Below are 23,089 nucleotides of genomic sequence, written 5' to 3'. Positions count from 1 at the left end.
AGTACCCAATGGACACTTTCTAACAGGAAGGAATATGATGACCTAATCAAATGTCCTTTGAAACATGAGTACTGACAAAGGGAGAACTTACAGGGATAGATAAAACAGAACAAACTTCCATGGTTGTGTAATGTAGGAGAAATAAACAGAACATTTAGGATAAAAGAGAGTGGGGAGACTTAAATGCTTCTTCTGAAATCTTTCAAAAGATAGACTTTAGACCAAGAATTATGATAATAAGAACTCTTTAGAAAAGTTTTTGAATATGGGACACACTATGATTGTTTTTGGACATATCAGTAAAATATTAAAATCTCTTAACAAAAAAAGACACTTTACAAATAATGCAAGGAAATGAGAGTATAAAGAGTTGCAACAATACTCATTAATAATTTTTAAAATTCAGAGATAGTAGAGAGTGTCCCTGAACCCTAAAGTTCATTATGGCAACGTTCAAAGGAAAAGGAAGCTTTTCATTCATGAACTACTCTTTGCCATCTATTATATGCTGAGTAAATTACTGTGAGATTCTTACAACTTAGAGAAAAGAGAATGGGTCCAGGATATAACTGGTACTTATGAGGAAAATGTATTTTCTTGACACTTATGTATCAAAATGAGTACAAAGTGGCACAGAAACAATCTTTTTGCCATCTTCTTTCACATTTCCAAATATCTATAAAGTATCCTTTTCTTCCTTTTATCTCATGCAGCTTTACATAAGTACTTTCTCTAGTGAGCAAAGAAAGACAGAATCCAGATCTTTGGATGTCACCAGTATTACAACCTTCTGCTTCCAGCCAGATGGTATGACATCTACTGCGCAATAATTTATTTTATTCATTTGGCAAATCTGCCTAAAAACACTACATTTACTCCAAACATTTAAAAAAAACTATTTTGAACACAGAATTAAGAGGAATTCACACTTCATTAAAAAAGAGATTTGTATTGTAAAGAAATGCTTAACAACAGCATTAGGTATATGGTCTTATTTCCTCTAGACTGTATTCATAGTTGCCATAACAAAGGACCGGTTTCTGGGACAAGGAAGCATCCAAGAGGCAAAATTATATTCTTTACAACAAGTTACAGGAAAAAGTAAAAGCTGAAACTTATTCAAAAAGTACTTACTATATGCAGTTCTAGGTAGTCACCCAAGCCTGAAGAACTGTCCACTCGCACCAATACGGCTTCTTTCTGAACAGTGCTAAACCCTATGGCCAGTCTGTCTGCTCGTGTACTGGGTCGGTCATTAGGAGGCCACTTATATGTGATCTGTCCACCACCTTTGCTAAAGATATATGTTGTCCCAGCTGGAAAACAGAAACCAAAACCAATTAGTTCAAATACATCAAGTTCGCACATTAGCAAGGCATGTTATATTGACATATCAATAAAGTATCCACTCTACACCCACAACTATGGCAAAGCAAATTATAGATTTCAATCAAGTGTGCTCAAGAAAGTGGACTGAGTTTTTTAAAAGAAATGAAGAAGTAGTTCCATCAGTTTTTAATATACTGATTAAATTTACCAGCAGGTGTTTCACAACAAAGAGCAGGTTACTGTGTTTTCCATGGAGTTGGACAAGAATGAATGCAATGAGGCTTTATTTCTTCCTTCCAGTTTTTAAGAAATAGTTTAGTAGAAAATACTGACTGGATGCTTCCAAAAATCAACAGCAACATAAATCAAGTTGGTATTGAAACAAGAGCTGCATGTAGATGTGACAGGGTCATACAGCACAGTGGAGAAAGTCACAGTAAATATGCTAGAAAACTAACTTTTATGGGAAAACAATCTACTCATATGTGACAGATAACTAATGGATGAAAAGCCACAAGCCCCAGTAGCCATGACAAGAAAATACAGATAATAGATCTCATCCACAGAAGTCAGGTTTTACTTAACAAGCAACATCTAGTAGCTGTCAAACTATTCAGACTCATAAAAAGACCCACATCCTCTGCCACGCCAGGGTGAATACAAGCCTTACAGCACTAAGAATGATGTCACATACTCATTCTGTGAGTGTTCAACTTTTACCTTATAGTGGTCTTGTCAGTAAATTATTCAGCTTAATTGAAAATAGTTTCCTTCAAACAAATTTATTGAGCATTTGATACTGTTTAGTTCTGTATCCCAACCCAAATGTCATCTTAAATTGTAATCCCCATATTCCCCATGTGTTGAGGGTGGGACCTGGAGGCAGGTGATGGAATCATGGGGGCGGTTTTTGCCATGCTGTTCTCATGATGGTGCATTCTCACAAGATCTGATGGTTTTATAAGTGTTTGACATTTTCTCCTACACACATTTCTGTCTCTCCTGCTGCCTTGTGAAGAAGTTGCCTGCTTCCCTGTTCACCATGATTGTAAGTTTCCTGAGGCCTCCTCAGCTACGGAAAACTGTGAGTCAACGAAACTTCTTTTCTGTATAAATTACCCGGTCTCAAGGAAGTTCTTTACAGCAGTGTGAAAATGTACTAATAGAGCATTTGATGCACTAAAGTCTTAACTCACTGCATCATTCAATGGTCATGCATTTTGGTTCCATTCTTTTGAGGGTGTGAGTAGAACCAAAAGGTGAAAAAAGATTGGATTTTCCTTCTTTCTCTGCCTGACTGCTTAAAATGGGACACCGTTCTTTTCCTGCCTTTGCAGCGTCTTGTTCTCATGCCTTCAAAACTGGACTAAAATCTACATCATTGCTTCTCCATTTCTCAGTCCTATTATCTAGACCCCCAGCTTTTCTGGTTCTCCAACTTTCAGAAAGCAGATCATATATGTACGTGATCATATATAATAAGAGAGAATATTAAAACTTAGGTTAAAAAACTTCTTGTATTAATAGAAAAATAGCTTGTGCAAGATACTCATACATTGAATTGCTATGATTATCAAATTTGCCAGTTAAATGGAGTTGACTTACTAACACATTTGTGTACATTTAATTAAACAACTGACAATATTGACTTTGTGGCCGTTTTTGGAGGCCACTCTTCTTTGTTTTCAGTTACAGACATGTCCAAAGGCCTTTGAGAAACTCCAAAGACCTCTACAATATGCATAGTGTATCTGATACTTAAATAGGCCTTAGTAGACAGACCTCTTCCAAGAAACATGTTAGGAGAAAATCGAATGCAAAAGTGATCCACAAGAATACTGGTAAAATGCAAAGCTATACAGGCTGTGACCTTCTCTATTAATTTTTGCAAATGCCAATGCATGAAAATAGTTTATCTCTTTCAAGTGAGAAAAGGTAAGTCATATTTCAAAGGTACCAGTCAGTACACAAGCATATACAGAGTGTGTATCAGAATATACAGAGTGTATATCAGAAATATACAGCACGTATACAGAATATACAGAGTGTATATCAGAAATTCCAGGGGTTTCCTGGCATTTATGTTCTACATCATCAGAAGTTTGTTCATATATAGGAAAGTACTATTTGAGAAATATTTTTCTGCCTGGTAACTTTTGCAAACGATTTATTAACTTTTCTAAGGAAGCCTATATTGATAAAAACAGGACAAGAACATATACAAGCAGGGATGGCTTTAGAAGGAGGATGTAGTGGTTACCTCTGAGTGCTGATACTTAATAATTAATTAGTTTCCTTTTTTAAATTAACTTTGTTCTCTAATGACTATCTATATTATGTGAAATAAGAAAAATATCCAAACTAGAGATGTTATTTAACCATATAAAAGAACACATATCTAAGAATTCAGATGGTTTCAGAATTATAAGTGTGAGGTAAGCATTATAAAACATTACATAGTAATTTTTAACTTTAAAAATCATTTTCACAATTAAAAAACTTCTTATCTACTTATGTATAGAACATAGGGCAGACATTACTTCCATGCTATCTCTGAGGAAATTTAGTCATAAGGATTAACTTACTATCTAAAGTTGCAAACTTGGTTAATTGGCAGAGTTGGTATAAAATCCATATCCCGAGTCCTATTCAAGTATATTTATATATATATATATATATATATATTTATGACAGAAATACCTCTGTTATCGTAACCAGACAGTCAAGAAAAAGTTAATTGGATATGTCAGTCTGAATTTATGAAGGCCAACTGTTATCATATTCTAATGTCCTATATCCATAAAGTGACATTTGCACTTCATTATCATATACTCTCTTTTCACCTCACAATACTTTTAGAAAGAAAAAAAATATCATGTAAATGTGAAATGACAGAACATTTAATATATGCAGGTTAACATTTAGTCGGAGTACACTTCCCAATCCCATGGAACTATGAAAGTTTCCAGTTGCTCAGTTACAGAACTTGTGGGTAATAATTATATTTTCAGTAAGATAAGTGTCACAATACAAATACCATTACTCGAGATTTGATTTCATCTCAGATTTTAACCTTTTTCAGTGAATGAAAAACTTGATGACTAGCATGAGATTAGCTAATCTGTCCTGCTTAGAATGACTTTACAGTTTTTTTGGTCTCACCAAAACAGGGTAAAACAATCACAATTATGGTGTGTCAAACATGTCAAACATGATTTCTAGTTTCCTTTTTTTCCACCAGATATGTTCAGAGAGCAGTCTTTCTTAGTTTTTCTTCTGTATGCATGGTAGTGCATTATATTGTGCTAATCAGCACAATTTTATAATAAGCAAGACAATTGGATGTTCAGTCCTTCCTTAGCTCTCTTCTACATACTTCTATAAGCCTTCTGGATTTAAAAAAAAAAAAAAAAAAAAAAAAAAAAACTTTGCATTAAACTTTACAAAATCTCGTATATTCTTAAAGCCCTCTTTCCATTGAGCTAGAACATTACTCTCATAATCAAATATAGTGGGACAGATGGCTTATAGTTTCAAAATCTACCTCCTTTAACACATATCTTTCTAAACCAGGGACATGATATATTTACTGCAGCAGAATAGCTCAGAGATTAAGAATGTAAACTCTAGACTCAGAGAGGTCTGGGTTCAAATTCCAACTGTGTCATTTACTAGCTATGTGACCTTGGTAGCCATTTATTCTGACTTGGCATTCCTATTTGAAAAAAGTGGGGGACAGCAATATTATTTTACAGAGCCGTATCAGAATTAAATGAAATATTACAAAGTGACACTTGGTCCATTTCCTGGCATGCACTAAATGCCCAACAAATTTTAGAGAGAATAGGTGTCACGTGTGATGGCAGTTGTGTGTGTGTGTTATAAAAACATAAAATAATAAACACTACAACATTGTTGTTTTATTTTAATATGAAAGCCTTTAGAAAAGTTGGACATATTTTGAAGTTGTATACAAATCAAATGTCTTTCAAAAATGACATTCCTATCACGTAATTTTTATTAATCATTCCAATGTTTCATAGCATGGATTAAGACTTTTTATGTAAACTCATCGTATTATTATTTATGTTCAGTAATAGTTGACAATGGAAGGGATATTAAATTGTACCAAATGGGAGCTTTCATGAGAAAAAGAATATTAGTTCATCACCATAAAATATCTAACACAGTAAGATTTATAGCATAATGCAAAAAAAAAAAATCCCTTGACCATTATTAAATAAAGACTAAACATGCACAAAATAACCTGCAGGCTTGCTTTAAAATTTTTTTTTTTACAGAAACATGTTTTATTTTGCTACATAAGTGAGTTAAACATGCAGTGGCAATACATCTTAATCACATTTCCAATATAGATTAGAACATGGAGGAATGTGTCACCTTTATTATTTATACCTGTTTTAATATGACAAGTACTACCACATCAGTACCATGACTACTAATGGATTTACTGCGAATTAACCTTGACATCCATCAGATCACTGAATGTATGAATGACTGAAATTTAAAGTGGTTTTCAGCAATCTCCACATTTAAGCTGTGCAGCAAGCCTCTATTAGTCTAAATTCATTAACAAAGCTGGCTCTATCAGATACAAATTTAGCAATGTCAACATACTTTATACTGCAACAAATGTTTGTAAAAAATAGACATGGGCTTCCATATCTCTTATTTGAACTGCTGTGATGCTATAAGAGAATATTTTTTGATCTTATTGAACATGTTATTTACACATAGGGCTCTCTCTCCTTCTGCTTTTTCTTGCCAACTGTCCCTTCCTTAAATGTGCCCACTTCAGCCTCATGTTGATGCTGCAAAGGCTAACATATTCCCTTACATAGACTGAACCTTTATGAAAAAGAAAACCAATTAGCATGTACAGGTCTGCTCAATTATTGGTTGCTCTGGATCTTTGCAACATGAACAATAATATAATTAACTTCGGAGTAGATTAGCTTCTAACTCATAACATAAGTATATGAATAAAAGGTTACTTTTCGAAAGCCTATAATTCCTCAAATGTCATCTTGTAGCCAACATGAAACATTCAGGCTATTATTTTTCTAATAATAAATGTAACAGGGATATAACACTTCCTCCAGTGAAAGTTTTCAGTGAAAGCCAGGTAGTCAGATGTATATCAAAAGTAAAGCAATTACAAGTAAGGGGAGCCTTTATTCTTCCTACAACCTTTGCTGTTGTTAAATTGAAATTTTCTGGACAATTTCTAACTATATGAAGGAATTGTTTGGATTGAAGTTCATAAAAAGCAAAAGCACTAATATGACTATATTGCATACAAAAAGGGTTTTAGATCAGGGTAACATTTCTAAACCGATGAAACAAAAAATAATCTTAAAAATCACTAAAACAATCACAAGTAACTACAGTTGATTTTCTTTCTGGATTATTGTAAACTCTTTGTAGAATCATAAGGAATTATTTGATGAAACTGAGCACTATAGTTTCCTAATTTCTAAAATTTCATATAGGCATATTAAAAATTCAGAAAATGTGAATATTAGGAGAAATTAATGAAATCAAGTAGAGTTTCTACCTATAATATTTAACCACCTCTAGACTTAAAAATTAATTATAATAATTACTAATATTGAGAAGTAAGAGACAGCCCTCAATGTTACATATGCATGTAAGTATGCAAAGGTAAAGATGCTAGGAAAAGAAAAAGAAAATATGGACTATGTATCAGAAATTAAGACTTCTGGTGGTGGGAGGCAGACAGCAGAATTGGCAAATGTGTTATCACTAGCTAAAGAGACTGGATGATTAGACAGATTTTTACTCATACGTCTTTGAGAAAGAGAGCGGGTATGTTCTTAATAATGAAAGAAGTCAAGAAACATGGGAAGTCACAAAAATGGTTTAGACAGAGGTTCCACATTCTCAATCAGGTTAAAGAAAATAATTTCAGGGGAATTTAGATAATTCCCAAATAGTGAAAGCCTTATGAAAATACTTAAGGATGATATTCAAGACAGCAACATGGGTAAACAGATACAAAGTTACAGTTAGGAAGAATTAATTCTGGTGTTCTGCTGCACACAGGTAACTATGGTTAATATTATTGTATTGTGAATTTCAAAATATCTAGAAGAGAGGTTTGGAATGTTCTAACCACAAATGAATGATAAATATATGAGATGATGAATATGCTAAACATACTGATTTGATTTTTACACAATATATACACGTATTAAAACATTGCCAGAAGTATGTACAATTATACTGTGTCAACAAAAAACAAAACACAAACAAACAAATTTTTAAAAGTAGAACAATGTGAAGTTTGTCATATATAGCAAATTGTATGTTCTGTCAGAATTTTAGACTAATACTTTTTTAATTATTAAATTTTTATTATATAAAATTTAATTATTAAATTTAAAAAAATACGTTGTTGACTACTTACTAAGTCAAATGAAAACTGAGCAAGACATGGATACTCAAATTTCTGAATGCACTATTTTATTGCATTGGAATTTTATGAAAGTGACACTGTCTAGGGTCACTGTCCACACACTATTCCACCCAACACCAATCACAAATTTGGTTCCAGTTAATCCAAAAGATTCTTGAAATTCTCTCTTGCAAATCAGATACTGTAATATCTCCAGTATCCATGAAGACTCATTAGGCATTAACAATTAATGTTTTCCAAATTTTTAAGGGGATCAGAAAAGGGTGAACTAGCTAGAATACACAATAGACATAGGAAGTCTAAAAGCAAAAGAGTATTCCTCTCCAATAAGCCAGCCCATGGGGGATTCGGCTCTAGACCAGCCAAGATACCGTTTAAAAAAAAATGTTGTGTATTTATTCAACAAGAAATTTTAATCAAAATAAAACAAACGAGAAAATGAAACAATGAAAAATTATTGTGATTCCTAAAGTCAAGAATCATTACTCTCAAATATGATTTCAATAGTAATTATGCACTTCAATAAAAAATATATTTTGCCTCTGCTTATTGGCCCAAAACTTTTCTCTAATAAAAATGTTTTTCTAATAAATGTTCTATATTTTCTATATACTTTCTCTAATAAACATACTATATCTTGGAAAGGATTATATATTCATAAATGCATTTTTTCACATTTTGATATTTATAAAAAAGTATGTTCCATGAAAAGAAAATATTCATTCTTCTAAAAACAATTCTGCACTTCTCAAATAAGTGAAATAATTATTTAAATGTAAATAGATTCATGGCTGACCTATCTTGTCAATATCTTATACATTTATTAAGAAGTACCACCAAGAGCAGCAATCACTGCACACTGGACAATCAAATAGACACCATTCATATAGAATGAGATGTTAATGGTGTTCATTGGTGTGGTATAAAACATTTCATGCTCATGGATAGGAAGAATCAAATGTAGTGAAAATGGGCATACTTCCCAAAGTAATTCATAGATTCAATGCTATTCTCATCAAGCTACCATTGACTTTCATCACATAATTAGAAAAAAACTTTAAATTTCATATGGTACAAAAAAAGATCCCATATAGCCAAGACAATCCTAACAAAAGAACAAAGCTGGAGGCATCATGCTACCTGAACTGACTTCAAAATTGGAACACAAGACTACAATAACCAAAACAGCATGGTACTGGTACCAAAACAGATATATAGACCAATGGAACAGAACAAAGACTTCAGAAATAATGCCACACATCTACAACCATTTAATCTTTGATGAACCAGACAAAAACAAGCAATGGGGAAAGGATTCCCTATTTAATAAATTGTGTTGGGAAAACTGGTTAGCCATATGCAGGAAAGTAAAACTGGACCTCTTCCTTACACCTTATGCAAAAAGTAACCCAAGATGGATTAAAGATTTAAATGTGAGATCTAAAACCACAAAAACCCTAGAAGAAAACCCAAGTAATACTATTCACGACATAGGCATGGGCAAGGACTTCATGACTAAAACACCAAAATAACAGCAACATAAGCCAGAATAGACACATGGTTATCTAATTAAACTAAAGAGCTTCTGCACAGCAAAAGAAACTATCATGAGTGAACCGGCAACCAACAGAATGGGGAAAAAATGTTGCAATCTATCCATTTGACAAAGGGCTAAAATCCAGAATCTACAAGGAACTTAAACAAATTTACAAGAAAAAGACAACCCCATCAAAAAGTGGGTGAAGGAAATGAACAGACACTTCTCAAAAGAAGACATTTATATAGCCTACAAACTTATGGAAAAGGCTCATTATAACTGGTCATTAAAGAAATGCAAATCAAAACCCCAATGAGACACCATCTCACACCAGTTAGAATGGCAATCATTAAAAAGTCAGGAAGCAACAGATGCTAGAGAGGATGTGGAGAAACCAGAATGCTTTTATACTGTTGGTGGGAATGTAAATTAGTTCAACCACTATAGAAGACAGTGTGACAATTCCTCCAGGATCTAGAACTAGAAATAACATTTGACCCAGCAATCCTATTACTGGGTATATACCCAAAGATTGTAACTCATTCTACTAAAAAGACACATGCACACGTATGTTTACTGCAGTACTATTTACAACAGCAAAGACTTGGAACCAACCCAAATGCCCATCAATGTTAGACTGGATAAAGAAAATGTGGGCCAGGTGCTATGGCTCATTCCTGTAATTCCAGAACTTTGGGAGGCCAAGGCAGGCAGATCACTTGAGGTCAGGAGTTCAAGACCAGCCTGGCCAACATGGTGAAACACCATCTACTAAAAATACAAAAATCAGCCAGGTTGGTCTGGCGCAATGGCTCATGTCTGTAATCCCAGCACTTTGGGAGGCCAAGTCAGGTGGATCAGAAGATCAGGAGTTCAAGATCAGCCTGGCCAAGATGGTGAAACCCCATCTCTATTAAAAATACAAAAATTAGCCAGGTATGGTGGCAGGCTCCTGTAATCTCACCTACTGAGGTACTCGGAAGGCTGAAGCAGAGAATTGCTTGAACCCGGAAGGTGGTGGTTGCAGTGAGCCAAGATTGTACCACTGCACTCCAACCTGGGTGACAGAGCAAGACTTCATCTCAAAAAATAAAAATAAAATAAAATTAGCCAGTGATACACACCTATAGTCCCAGCCACTCCAGAGGCTGAGGCAGGAGAATTGCTTGAATCTGGGAGGTAAAGTTTGCAGTGAACTGAGATTGTGCCACTGCACTCTAGCCTGTGTAACAGAGTGAAACTCTGTCTCAGGAAAAAAAAGAAAAGAAAAGAAAATGAGGCGCATATACACCACGGAATACTATGCAGCCATAAAAAAAATGAGTTCATGTCCTTTACAGGGACATAGATGAAGCTACAAACCATTATTCTAAGCAAACTAACACAAGAACAGAAAACCAAACACCACATGTTCTCACTCACAAGTGGAAGTTGAACAGCGAGAATACATGAACACAAGGAGAGGAACATCACATGTTGGGATCTGTCGGAGGGTGAGAAGCTAGTGGAGGGATAGCATTAGGAGAAATACCTAAAGTAGATGGCAGGTTGATGGGTACAACAAACCACCATGACACATGTGTACCTATGTAACAAACCTGCATGTCCTGCACATGTATCCCAGAACATCCGGTATAATTTAAACAATATAAAATTTTTAAAAAGTCAAAAAAAAAAAAAAAAAACTATGACTCTACATAATCAACCATCAATGATTGATAGAGATTGTGCTGATTTGAATAAGCTATTCTCTTTATTTCTGACATTCTAAGGGCATTAATTAAAATAGAAAACATTCCTAAGCTTTCCTATCTCTTGGTTGGCTGAAAAGTGGCAACTGTGTGAAAGGAGCTATGAATATAAAATCGAAAACAGCCTTTTCTCTTCAGCAGATAGGACCTGTGCATTAAAGGTAAATATCAGGGCAAAATATTTTGTGTGAGACGTCAGACAAATTGGTGTTCTGTTGCACAGTAAGGTGACTATGGTTAATATTCTTGTATTGTAAATTTCAAAATGGCTAGAAGAGAAGATTTAAACGTTCTAACCACAAAGAAATGATAAATATATGGATATTTGTCAAATATTTGACAAATACATGGCATTCAACTATGTCACCATCTATTTTGGATATTTAAACTGCCTTTTAAGAAGTTGACAATATTAAAAGCACTAATTAAAACCTTAAAATTATCAGGAAAATGATAAGAAAAATCTATTTGTGTGTATGTGTGTGTGTATATATATATATATATATATATATATATATATATACTGAAAATGTGTATATATATAACTTTTTTCAGCTCAAAGTCATGTAAGTAGTTGAATATTTTGAAATAATGTTAAATCCAATGAAAACTATTTTAGAAAATGTATGAAATAAGTGGTTTACTTAGTGGTATCTTTGCAATATATTTTCTTTTAAAATCTACTTATTATTTTCCTGGCAAATGTGTCATTTAGAAGTATCACCTTCAGGAACGGTTGAGTTCAATAGTTAGAGCTGCCCAGTGAGACAAACTTGTTTTGAGATCAAATTCAAAGTCCTGGGAACCTCTTAAAAGGCTCTCGGTCCAGGTTACCTGGCTGAATAGAAAAACAAGTAAGCAGTAGACCTTTTGCCAATCAGATTAGGAAAAATCCCACAAAGACAGCAAAGTGATCTAGAGTTAAAAATAAAACAAAGCAAAGTAATCCCCAACCAATAATCCTAAGAACGTCAAATGCTTATGTCTTCCCTTCTGAAACTAGACTCCCTCAAGCTGTAGATGAACTTTATTAAAAAGTCCCTGGCAAGTAACTCAGTAATCAATTTGTATTAAAGCTATAGGCAGCAGGGATAGAAAGAAAAAGAATCACACCATCAGGAACTTTAAGGAAAATCTTATTTTGAAGAGTGTCACCGAAGTGTGTATGTTCCTAGTAAACTCTTAAAATTATTAGCTGGTCAGTAGAAGTTATAGCTGCCTAGTGATGTCCTTCAACTTAATTATTTCAAAGGTTAATTGTGAAAATGGCTTTCACCAGGTTTCAGGAGGTAACCATTTTCTTTACTAAAATCATGGTCTAAAAAATGTCCAGGTTTAAAAAAAAACTAACATAAACATAGGCTTACTGCTGAAATATTATTGGAGAAAAGTGAGTGAAATTTTCCTTTTACAAATAACAAAACGGAGGCCCAGAGAAACCAAGTGTCTTCTCAGTGTCAAACAGATGGGTGCAGGCTGTACTTAACTCTATTCTTAGTGCTTCTTTTTTTCTGTACAACAAAAAGCTAAGCTCCAATGACTAATTCTTATTTAGAAAAATAAACTACAATTCACAAATCGAGGTCTCATTTCAATCATTTTAGAATTTTTCTAATGATGCTTCTCTAGTCTGATTTGGGGAAAGTTTCTATAATGATACTTAGCAGAAATGATTCACTCACATTCTGACATTTTTAGTCTATCCTGAATCTTTAAAAGGTGTGGGGTATCTGCAATGCTTTATGGTAAACATTCTGTCCAAGCAGCCATCCCAGCCTTTGGCTCATTCTGAAGCTTCTAAACTGTGGACCAAAGATGCAGAAGACAAATTGTCCTTATTATAACCACAGTTACCTTTATTCTACACCAGAAAGGCTTTAGAACTTTTTGGCAATGACACTTCTTTTTGTCCTTAGTAGTGGAATTAAATCCTTAACACAAAACAGTCGATGTTTATTTTGAATTGTTTGCATTGCATAATTAAATAGAAGGGACCATGTCAACAATAAAATCTGTAATAATTTTAGGCTAAAACCAGAACCTTAACTTTTGTTTATTTTCTAATCTTAGTTCCACTCACTTATCATCTTCCTGCCCGTCTGCTATACTTCAGCCATTCTCTACATCACTAGGCCCTCGTTAAAACCATTTACTAGTTATTTTGGATTAGAACTAAAAGGAACATTAGTTTTTGACTCAGAAATTATCTCAGACTAAACTCTAACTTTATTACACAGGCATTCGCAAATGCAAGACCCATTTTGCTCTCAAAGTCACTTTTACTTTTGCTGATTTAGGCTTCTCTGCTGCACCTTGACTGATTTTTAGTCATGCTTCCCACGTTCATTCCAGCCAAGGTTGATTCTCTCCTTTCAACATCTACAGGCCTGATTTTTAATTTGTGAACTATTATTATAATGTATGACAATTGTCTTTTATTGAAATTTCCATTTTTAAAAGTATGCATCCTGAAGAGAGGGATCTTGTTTTAATTCTTGGTATCCTTATCAAGCTGAGGTGCTTTTATTCACTTACTCATTATTAATGATGACCTAATATACTCAAACTAAGTCAGGACCACCGATTCAGTAATGAAATACTGTAAGACTCCTGCTTCTGATTCAAGTATAGCAAGGATTTATTTAGGTAATTCATTCAATGCCTATATCCATCAGCAAGATGGAGTATCTGCAGCAGTATAAGAAATCCGAATAATCTGAGCTTACACAACAATCTCAGATAAGGATGTAGATTGCCTAAATTATCCCAATAAGGAAAACCATTGTCCTCTTAATTACACCTGTGTAAGAAACAAGTATGATGAAGAGTCATGGGACTCTTCAGCCTGGTAATGGTGATCACGTGAGAAGCAGCACAAGATCCCACAGTTCCCTTGAATAACATAGCCCAAAATTCTACATATTTTACAGGGAAAAGGTGGATATACTTTGCTAGTCCTCAGGCTTTAATGATTTATTGATAGAGAAATCTAGCAGACAGCACCTTAACCAGGTGATCAAAGCTAGCATCTTCAGTAATGAGACATATCAAATTTAGGTTCTCCAAATATGATACACTGAGAAGAACGCTGCAACATTCTATGCTATCGTTGCCAGAAATTCACAGTCTCAATCTCCATTTTGCCAAAAATGCATAGTCTCAATCTGATCATAAGAAAACATCTAACAAACCCAAAATGAGGGATATTCTAGCAAAGAACTGGTAGCACGCACCAAGAGTCAAGGTCAGGAAACAGAGAAAGACGGAGGAACTGTCCCAGATTAGAGAAAACTAAGGAGATATGACAACCTGATGAAGTGCAAGATCCTGGCTTTCATAGTGGACCACAGAAGAGGGCATAGTGGGACAATGGGCAAAATTTGAATAAGGTCTGACTCTTACTTAATAATACTACATCAATGTTAATTTCCTGTTTTTGATCATTGTACTCTGGTTATATAAGATGTTAACATTTGTGGGAGCTAACTGAAGAGTCAAAAAAAAAAACTCTTTTAATTTTTAGTAAGTTTTTTGTAAATCTAAAATTATTTCAAAACCTTCTTAAAACTAAATATATTAATCATAAAGAGCAATTTAGAATCATTCTCTCTTTTCTTCTTTTCAACTGAGACAGGGTCTCATTCTGTCAACCAAGCTGAAGTTCAGTGGCTCAAACATAACTCACTTGCAGCCTCAAACTCCTGAGCTCAAACAATCCTCCCACTCAGTCTCCTGAATAGCTGGGGCTTCAGGCACATGGCCACCATGCCTGGTAAATTTTTAAATACTTTTGTAGAGAAAGGTCTCACTATGTTTCCCAGGGTGATCTCAAACTTTGGCCCTCAATAGATCTTTCTGCCTTTATCTCCTAAAATGTTGGGATTGTGGGTGTGAGCAATAGTGTTCCATTTAGAATCATGAATAAGATTCTTGGCCATAGTAATCTATGCAAGAGAGGTAGCTTGGGAAACATCTAGCTCTTGAAATGAAGTAGAGTTTGACATATTGTTTGACTATGAAAACAGGAGACCATTTAGAGGTAGGCAGAAGACATTTAACTTTTGTTCTACCTAATAAATTTGCTTGATGCAGAGTTCATTATAAGTAAATCATTATTAAGTCTTTAAACTGAACATATTCTAAAAATGCAGGTTAAAATAGAAATTGCCTATGTAGAGTAGTCAAATCTGGGATCTGTTCACCCAATAAGACAGACACTTATTTATTTATTTCATTCTTTTATCAGAATGTATCGTAAATATCATTGAAATTCTTATGAAACATTTTCCAGTCTTAAAACAACGTAGGTACATGGTCTTAAGTCAGAATACATTTTTTCCTGTCTTGTGATTAGAACTTGTTCACATTAGTGTCAGCTAATTTCTTCCATAAGTTTGGAATCTCAAAGGGACATTTGTGTAAACAAATAATTGCATGTATAGAAATTAGCATACATTTTGGGCAGGGTATGGTGGCTCACACCTGTAATCCCAGAACTTTGAGAAGCCAAGGCAGAAGGATTCCATGAAGCCAGGAGTTTGAAACCAGCCTGGGCAACATAGCAAGACCCTATCTCTACAATTTTTTTTTTTAATTAGCTGGGTGTGGTGGCATATGTCTGTAGTCCTAGCTACTTAGGAGGCTGCAGTGGGAGGATCACTTGAGCCCAGGAGTTTGAGGCTGCAGTGAGTGTGATCACACCACCACCACACCACCAAGTTACCATACATTAAGGATTTATGGTACCTTGGACCACCTCATAACAAACCAACCCTGTCTGCATTCCAATATGGGCAACAAAGTGAGAAAAAGAAATATTGTGGTTATGATAAAAGAGATGATTCAAAAGGCAGGTGATGGTGGTAATTATGGAGGAAAAACTCATATCTCTTCTAATAAAACAAGACAAAAAATCCAATGTGACATTATTTTTAGAAGTTTCATGAAAGTTTAAAAGTCAGATGGCTTAGAGAGGTGTGGCAGGGAAAAACTCTAACTCAAATTAATGAGTGGAGCATTTTGACACAAACAAATAGAAAAACAATGTGGAGACAATAGCAGAAAGATATTGCTGGAGACAGAATACAAAGGCAATAAACTAGCATAATTTAAGAAAAAAAAAACATCTGTATACTCAGTAAATACTAATTAAGCATTTACTATGTATAAAGCACCATTCTACATCCTGGTGATGGTAAAGCGGTATGTGACATAGCTCTGAAATCCAGCTTTTTCCCAACTATCATGATGCATCCAAACACATGTCATTTCTTCCTTTTTGTTTTGTTCTGTTTTGTTTTTTGACACAGAATCACACTCTGTCATTAAGGATGGAGTGTAATGAATGGCACGATCTCTGCTCACTGCAATCTCTGCCTCCCGGGTTCAAACAATTCTCCTGCCTAAGCCTCCCAAGTAGCTGGGCCTACAGGCCTGTGCCACCATGCCCAGCTAATATCTGTATTAGTAGTAGAGACAGGGATTCACCATGTTGGCCAGGCTTGTCTCAAACTCCTGACCTCAGGTGATCTGCCCACTTCCACCTCCCAAAGAGCTGGGATTACAGGCATGAGTAACCACACCCGGCCCAGATGTCATTTCTTGAATTTCTTTTTTCATATTTCTATTCTTATGATCTTCCTCCTCAAGTTTAAAATAAATAAATAAGTTTTCTAATAAATACTCTACTGACTGACTTGCTTTACTGACCTGCTACCTTCTCAGCTCTTCTTAATTTACATATATTTTACAAATTAACATCAGTTTATTATTTGAAATAGTATTGCTAATTGCTTCTCTCTTCAAAAACCTTCAATGATTAAGTCACTGTTTACCCAATTAAGGATTTATGGTAACTTGGACTACCTCGTATACAAACCAACACCGTAATTCAGCCAAAGTGGAGAATTCACTTGTTTCCCAAAATACTCCCAAATTATTTTCAGAGAAGATAAAACTTAATACAGTTCTGAAAAGATAAGAGCACATTTTTGTTGGCAGGATTTTCCTGAGGAAAGGCCAAGAGGTACAAAATGGTTTCCAGGAATAGGGAGAGGATCCACTTATATAAATGGAAAGTTACTTTTTAAATATTTTTTTTAGCAGAAGCTGATGCATTTTAAAGTACTACTATTTTGTTTTATCTCTTTTGTCTCTTGAATTAAATCCCCAGATAAATACAGAGCACAAATCATATAGTGGATATCAGGACTATTCAAGGTCAGTATTAAAAAGAGATTAAATAAGTTCTAGTATTGTAGTTTATTAAAAATTCTATGAAATGCAAATTTCCTTTAACAAGGAGTCACATAACTTCACAAATGCAGAAAATGTAATATTAATGTCATAAAAAAGAGACTGCATTTAATAAGAAGTGTCTTGGTGATATTTTGTTATTTATCATAAATTAGGTCATTCTATCTTTATCAGAAATAAAACCACTTCTCATTTCTCTTTTTAATTTCTTTTAAGTTCTGGGATACATGTGCAGGATGTGTGGGTTTGTTACATAAGTAAACGTGTGCCAGGGTGATTTGCTGCACCTATCAGCCCATCACGTTAGGTATTGAGCCCCACATGAATTAGCATTTATCGTGATGCTCTCTCTCCCCAGAGCCCCCGACAGACCCCAGTGTGTACGGTTCCCCTCCCTGTGTCCATGTGTTCTCATTGTTCAGCACCCACTTATAAGTGAGAACATGCAGTGTTTGGTTTTCCCTTCCTGCGTTAGTTAGATAATGGCTTCCAGCTCCATGTCTCTGCAAAGGACGTAATCTTGTTCCGTTTTATGGCTACATAGTATTCCATAGTGTAATTGTCACATTTTTTTCATCCGGTCTATCATTGATTGGCATTTGGGATGGTTCCATGCCTTTGCTGTTGTGAATAGTGCTGCGATGAACATACACATACATGTATCTTTATAACAGAATGATTTATCTTTCTTTGGGTATATATCCAGTAATAGGATTGCTGGGTCAAATGGTATTTCTGGTTCTGGGTCTTTGAGGAATCTCCACACTGTCTTCCACATTGGTTGAACTAATTTACATTCCCACCAAAAGTATAAAAGTGTTCCTCTTTCTTCACAGCCTGGCCAGCATCTGCTGTTTTTTGACATTTTAATAATAACCATTCTGATTGCTGTGAGATGGTATATCATTGTGGTTTTGATTTGCATTTCTCTAATCATTGGTGATGTTAAGCTTTTTTGCATATGTTTGTTGGCCTCATAAACAATTTCTTTTGACAAATGTCTGTTCATGTCCTTTGCCCACTTTTTAATGTTTTATTTCTTGTAAATTTGTTTAAGTTCCTTGTAGATTCTGGATATTAGACCATTGTCAGATGGATAGATTGCAAAAGTATTCTTTAGGTTTTCTGTTCACTCTGATGATAGTTCTGTTGTTGTTGTTTGTTTGTTTGTTTTTGCTGTGTAGAACTCTTTAATTAATCCCATTTGTCAATGTTTGCTATTGTTGCAATTGCTTTTTACGTTTTTGTCATGAGATCTTTAACCGTGCCCATATCCTGAATGGCATTGTTTAGATTTTCTTCTAGGGTTTTTATAGTTTTGGGTTTTACATTTAAGTCTTTTTTTTTAAGTTATTTAAATTTTAAAGTTTAAATGCATTTTGTCACCCCCACCCCCCACTCACTTTTTGAGACAGAGTTTCCCTCTGTCACCCAGGCTGGAGTGCAGTGATACAATCTCAGCTCACTGCAACCTCTATCTACCAAGTTTAAGTGCTTCTCCTGCCTCAGCCTCCCAAGCAGCTGGGACTACAGGTGTATGCCACCATACCCAGCTAATTTTTGTACTTTTAGTAAGATGGGGTTTCACCATATTGGCGAGGCTTATCTCAAACTCCTGACCTCAGATGATACACCCACCTCTGCCTCCAAAAATGCTGAGATTACAGGCATGAGCCACTGTGCCTGGCCATTTAAGTCTTTAATTCAACTTGAGTTAATTTTTGTACAATGTGTAAGGAAGGTATCCATTTTCAATTTTCTGCATACGGCTAGCCAGTTTTCCCAGCACAATTTATTAAATAGGGAATCTTTTCCCCATTGCTTTTTTTTGTCAGGTTTGTTGAAGATCAGATGGTGTAGATGTGTGGTCTTATTTCTGAGATCTCCACACTGTTCTATTTGTCCATGTGTCCATTTTTGTACCTGTTCTCTATCCTGCTCCATTTGTCTATGTGTCCTGGGCTTCTTTTGGTTGGTGGGCTGTGCAAGCTATTTTGGCTGCTGTAGCCTCATAGTATAAAGTCAGGTAACGTGATGCTTCCAGTTTTATTTCTTTTGTTTAGGATTGTCTTAGTTATACAGGTTATTTTCTGGTTCCATATGAATTTTAAAATAGTTCTTTTTCTAATTCTGTAAAGAATGTCAATGGTAGTTTAATGGGAACAGCATTTGATCTATAAATTGCTTTGGAGTAATACAGCCATTTTCCAGATATTGATTCTTCCTATCCATGAGCATGGAATGCTTTAATTTTTTGTATCCTTTCTTGTTTCTTTGAACAACAGTTTGTAGTTCTTCTTGAAGAGGTCTTTCACTTCCCTCATTATCTGTATTCCCAGATATTTTACTGTTTCTGTAGCAATTGTGAATGGGAGTTCGTTCATGATTCAGTTCTCTGCTTGTCTATTGGTGGTGTATAGGAATGCTGGTGATTTTTGTTCATTGACTTTGTATCTTGAGACTTTGCTGAAGTTGTTTATCAGCTTAAGAAGCTTTTGAGCTGAGATAATGGGGTTTTCTAAATATACGATCAGGTCGTCAACAAACAGAGACAGTTTCACTTCCTTTCTTCTTATTTGAAAACCCCTTATTCCCTTCTCTTGCTTGATTGCCCTGGCCAGAATTCCCAATACTATGTTGAATAGGAGTGGTGAAAGAGGGCATCCTTGTTTTGTGCCAGTTTTCAAGGAGAATGTTTTCAGATTTTGCCCATTCAGTATAATGTTGGCTGTGCATTTGTCATAAATGGCTCTAATTGTTTTGAGATATGTTACATTAATTCATAGTTTGGGAGTTTTTAACTTAAAGGGATGCTAAATTTTATTGAAAGCTTTTTCTGTGTCTATTGAGATAAATGTGGTTTTTGTCTTTAGTTCTTTTTATGTGATGAATTATGTTTATTGATTTCTGTATGCTGAATTCACCTTGCCTCCCAGGGATGAAGCCTACTTGATCACAGTGGATAAGCTTTTTGATGTGCAGCTGGCTTTGGTTTGTCAGTCATTTATTGAGGATTTTTGCATCAATGTTCATCAGGGATATTGGCCTGAAGTTGTCTTTTTTTGTTGTATCTCTGGTTTAGACTTCGATATCAGGATGATGCTGGCCCCACAAAATGAGTTATGGAGAAATCTCTCCTTTTTAATTGTTTGGAATCATTTCAGCAGAAATGGTACCAGCTCCTCTTTGTACCTCTGGGAGAACTCAACTGTAAATCCATCTGGTCCCGGGCTTCTTTTGCTTGGTAAGCTTTTTATTACTGCCTCAATTTCACAACCTGTTTTTCATCTACTTGGGGATTCTACTTCTTCCTGGTTTAGTCTTGTGAAGGTTTATGTGTCCAGGAATTCATTCATTTTTTTATAGATTTTCTAGTTTATTTGCAAAGAGGTGTTAATAGTATTCTCTGATGGTTGTTTGTATTTCTGTGGGGTCAGTGGTGATATCTCCTTTAACATTTTTTATTTTATTGATTTGATTATTCTCTCTTTTTTGAATTAGTCCACCTAGCAGTTTATTTTTTAAATTAATTTTTTTTCAAAAGACCAGCTCCTTGATTCATTGATTTTTTAAAGAGATTTTTGTGTCTCTTTCTCTTTCAGTTCTGCTCTCATCTTGGTTATTTCTTGTCTTCTGCTAGCTTTTGTGTTTGCTGGCTCTTGGTTCTTTACTCATTCCTTATCTCAAGCTTTCTCCAATAGCTCATGAAGATGACAGTAAGAGTAAAATTCAGCCATTTCCGTGATGTATCTATCAGCATTTTGTTTCTTGAGACAGTGTTATGCTCTGTTGCTGTAACACCCAAGATTGAAAACAGTGGTGTTAGCATGGCTCACAGCAGGCTCAAACTTATGAGCTCAAGAGATCCTCCCTCCTCAGCCTCCCAGGCAGCTGGGACTACAGGCACACACTACCACATTTGGCTAATTTTTGTATTTTTTGTTGAGATTGGATTTTGCCATGTTGCCTAGGCTAGTCTTGAATTCCTGGGCTCAAGTGATCCACCCATCGTGGCCTCCCAAAGTACTAGGATTACAGGCATGAGCCACCATTCCTGGGTTATCCACATATTTTTATAATAACAGTTACATAAAAAAAAAACCGGAAAGTTAAGCCACTTACATTGACAAGCAATTGTGAGTATTTTTAATATATATAATTCAATGATATAAGTTTTTTTTTAACCATGAAGTTCTTTGGCCAATTAAATTTAACAAAAAATAAAATGGATTTTCAAGTGAAAAAGAAAAGAAAGAGGTTCTCTATGGAGATCTATACATTTCACTACCCACGTGAAGATTACAACTATGTATAAGAGTCATTTTTGAAGTTGAAATGATTGACACGTTAGAGCATGGATTAAAGTACCAAATCAGACCTGGGGCAGGTAAGTGTCTTATCTTTTTTTCTTTTGTATTTGGTTCACAAACTTCTATCTTCCTAGACTAAAATTACAAGGTGGTTCCAATTTGCCCATCAGATCCTTGAATACTGAGGTCCCCAATCTCAAAATAACCTCACATTTGAAACATACATCCTTAAGCTCTCAAGTGAAAATGGTGGAGAAAAATCTATAAAACAGAGAGGACAGAGCGCTCAGGGCTGAAGTAGGCTTCTAACTTAAAAATCCCCAGACCTACTGTCATTTTAAAAAATTTAATTCATTTTAAATAGGTTTTTGTATTCAAATAAAGTTTGCATGCCATCTGTCTTTGAAGTCATTTAAATTAAGTTTTATGACTCATGAGAAAGAGAGGCCATTTTAACACATTATAGTCTGCTTATTACTATCAATCACTAATTAAAATTAATTATTAAGAGTCATTCCTTTTGCTCTCAAATCTTCTAGATCATTTATCAAAGAATGACATTACTTTCTCTTCCTTCTTTGGAATATTGAAGTCATAGTCAAGTGACTTTTGGGTAGAAAAAGTCACTGAAATGATAATTTTAGTCAGATGTGTAACAGTAATGCTGTCAAAAAGCTACATTTAACCAAGAGAGCAGTATTTTTGAAACAGCAGGCAGTATAAAAGTGCTTTGTGAATATTAACATATTCTAGCAAATTAGTTTGCACTCATTATCATAAGCAATTGCTTACTGTTTAGATGCTGCTTGTATTAAATTGGCAAGCAATTTGCAAGAATTAAAACATAACATAGAGAGCTTTCTGAAAACTCAGCAATATCCTGGGAGAAATGATGCTCCTAGGTTCACAGAGCAAGCATGTACCAAATGTGGCTACTCATTAAACAAATTTAGTGTTAGAATAATAGTTTGTTGGCTACATAGGTTTTTAATGCAAGATCATTTTGTAACCACTGTTTGGACTCAATCAATAGAATTTTTTATATCAGACATTTAAAGACTTTTTTTTTTTTTTTTTCTGGGATGGAGTTTCACTCTGTTGCCCAGCTGGAGTGCAGTGGTGCAGTCTCAGCTCACTGCAAATTCCACCTCCTGGGTTCAAGTGATTCTTCTGCCTCAGACTCCTGAGTAGCTGCAACTACAGGTGCACGCCACCACGCCCAGCTAATTTTTGTATTTTTAGTAGTGACAGCGTTTGACCATATTGGTCAGGCTGGTCTCAAACACTTCACCTTGTGATCTGCTCACCTCACACTCTCAAAGTGTTGGGATTACAGGCGTGAGCCATTGCTCCTGGCCAAGACTTTGTTATAAAATGCCTGAAGAGAAAGTAGGAAGGCTTTGTTTTCTAAAAATGAACTGGCTATCAATTTGACTAGATTTTGGTA

At 35.0% G+C, this 23,089-nt stretch overlaps 1 protein-coding gene across 32 annotated transcripts in view; it reads right to left on the bottom strand.

The window, feature by feature from the left end:
* The window catches only part of NRXN1 (neurexin 1), a 1,157,741-nt gene that overhangs the window by 331,925 nt on the left and 802,727 nt on the right, over positions 1-23,089 (bottom strand). For all 32 annotated transcript variants that reach the window (XM_074400196.1, XM_039478496.2, XM_003922746.4 and 29 more), the window contains one exon: positions 1,135-1,316. In XM_074400196.1, the coding sequence (XP_074256297.1) occupies positions 1,135-1,316 (182 nt within the window). The remainder of the gene's footprint in view (positions 1-1,134; positions 1,317-23,089) is intronic.

This window comes from Saimiri boliviensis, chromosome 1 (assembly GCF_048565385.1).
Source record: "Saimiri boliviensis isolate mSaiBol1 chromosome 1, mSaiBol1.pri, whole genome shotgun sequence".
NCBI lineage: Eukaryota > Metazoa > Chordata > Mammalia > Primates > Cebidae > Saimiri > Saimiri boliviensis.
The sequence above is the reverse complement of the archived record's forward strand: the minus strand, read 5'-3'. Positions and strand labels throughout refer to the sequence as shown.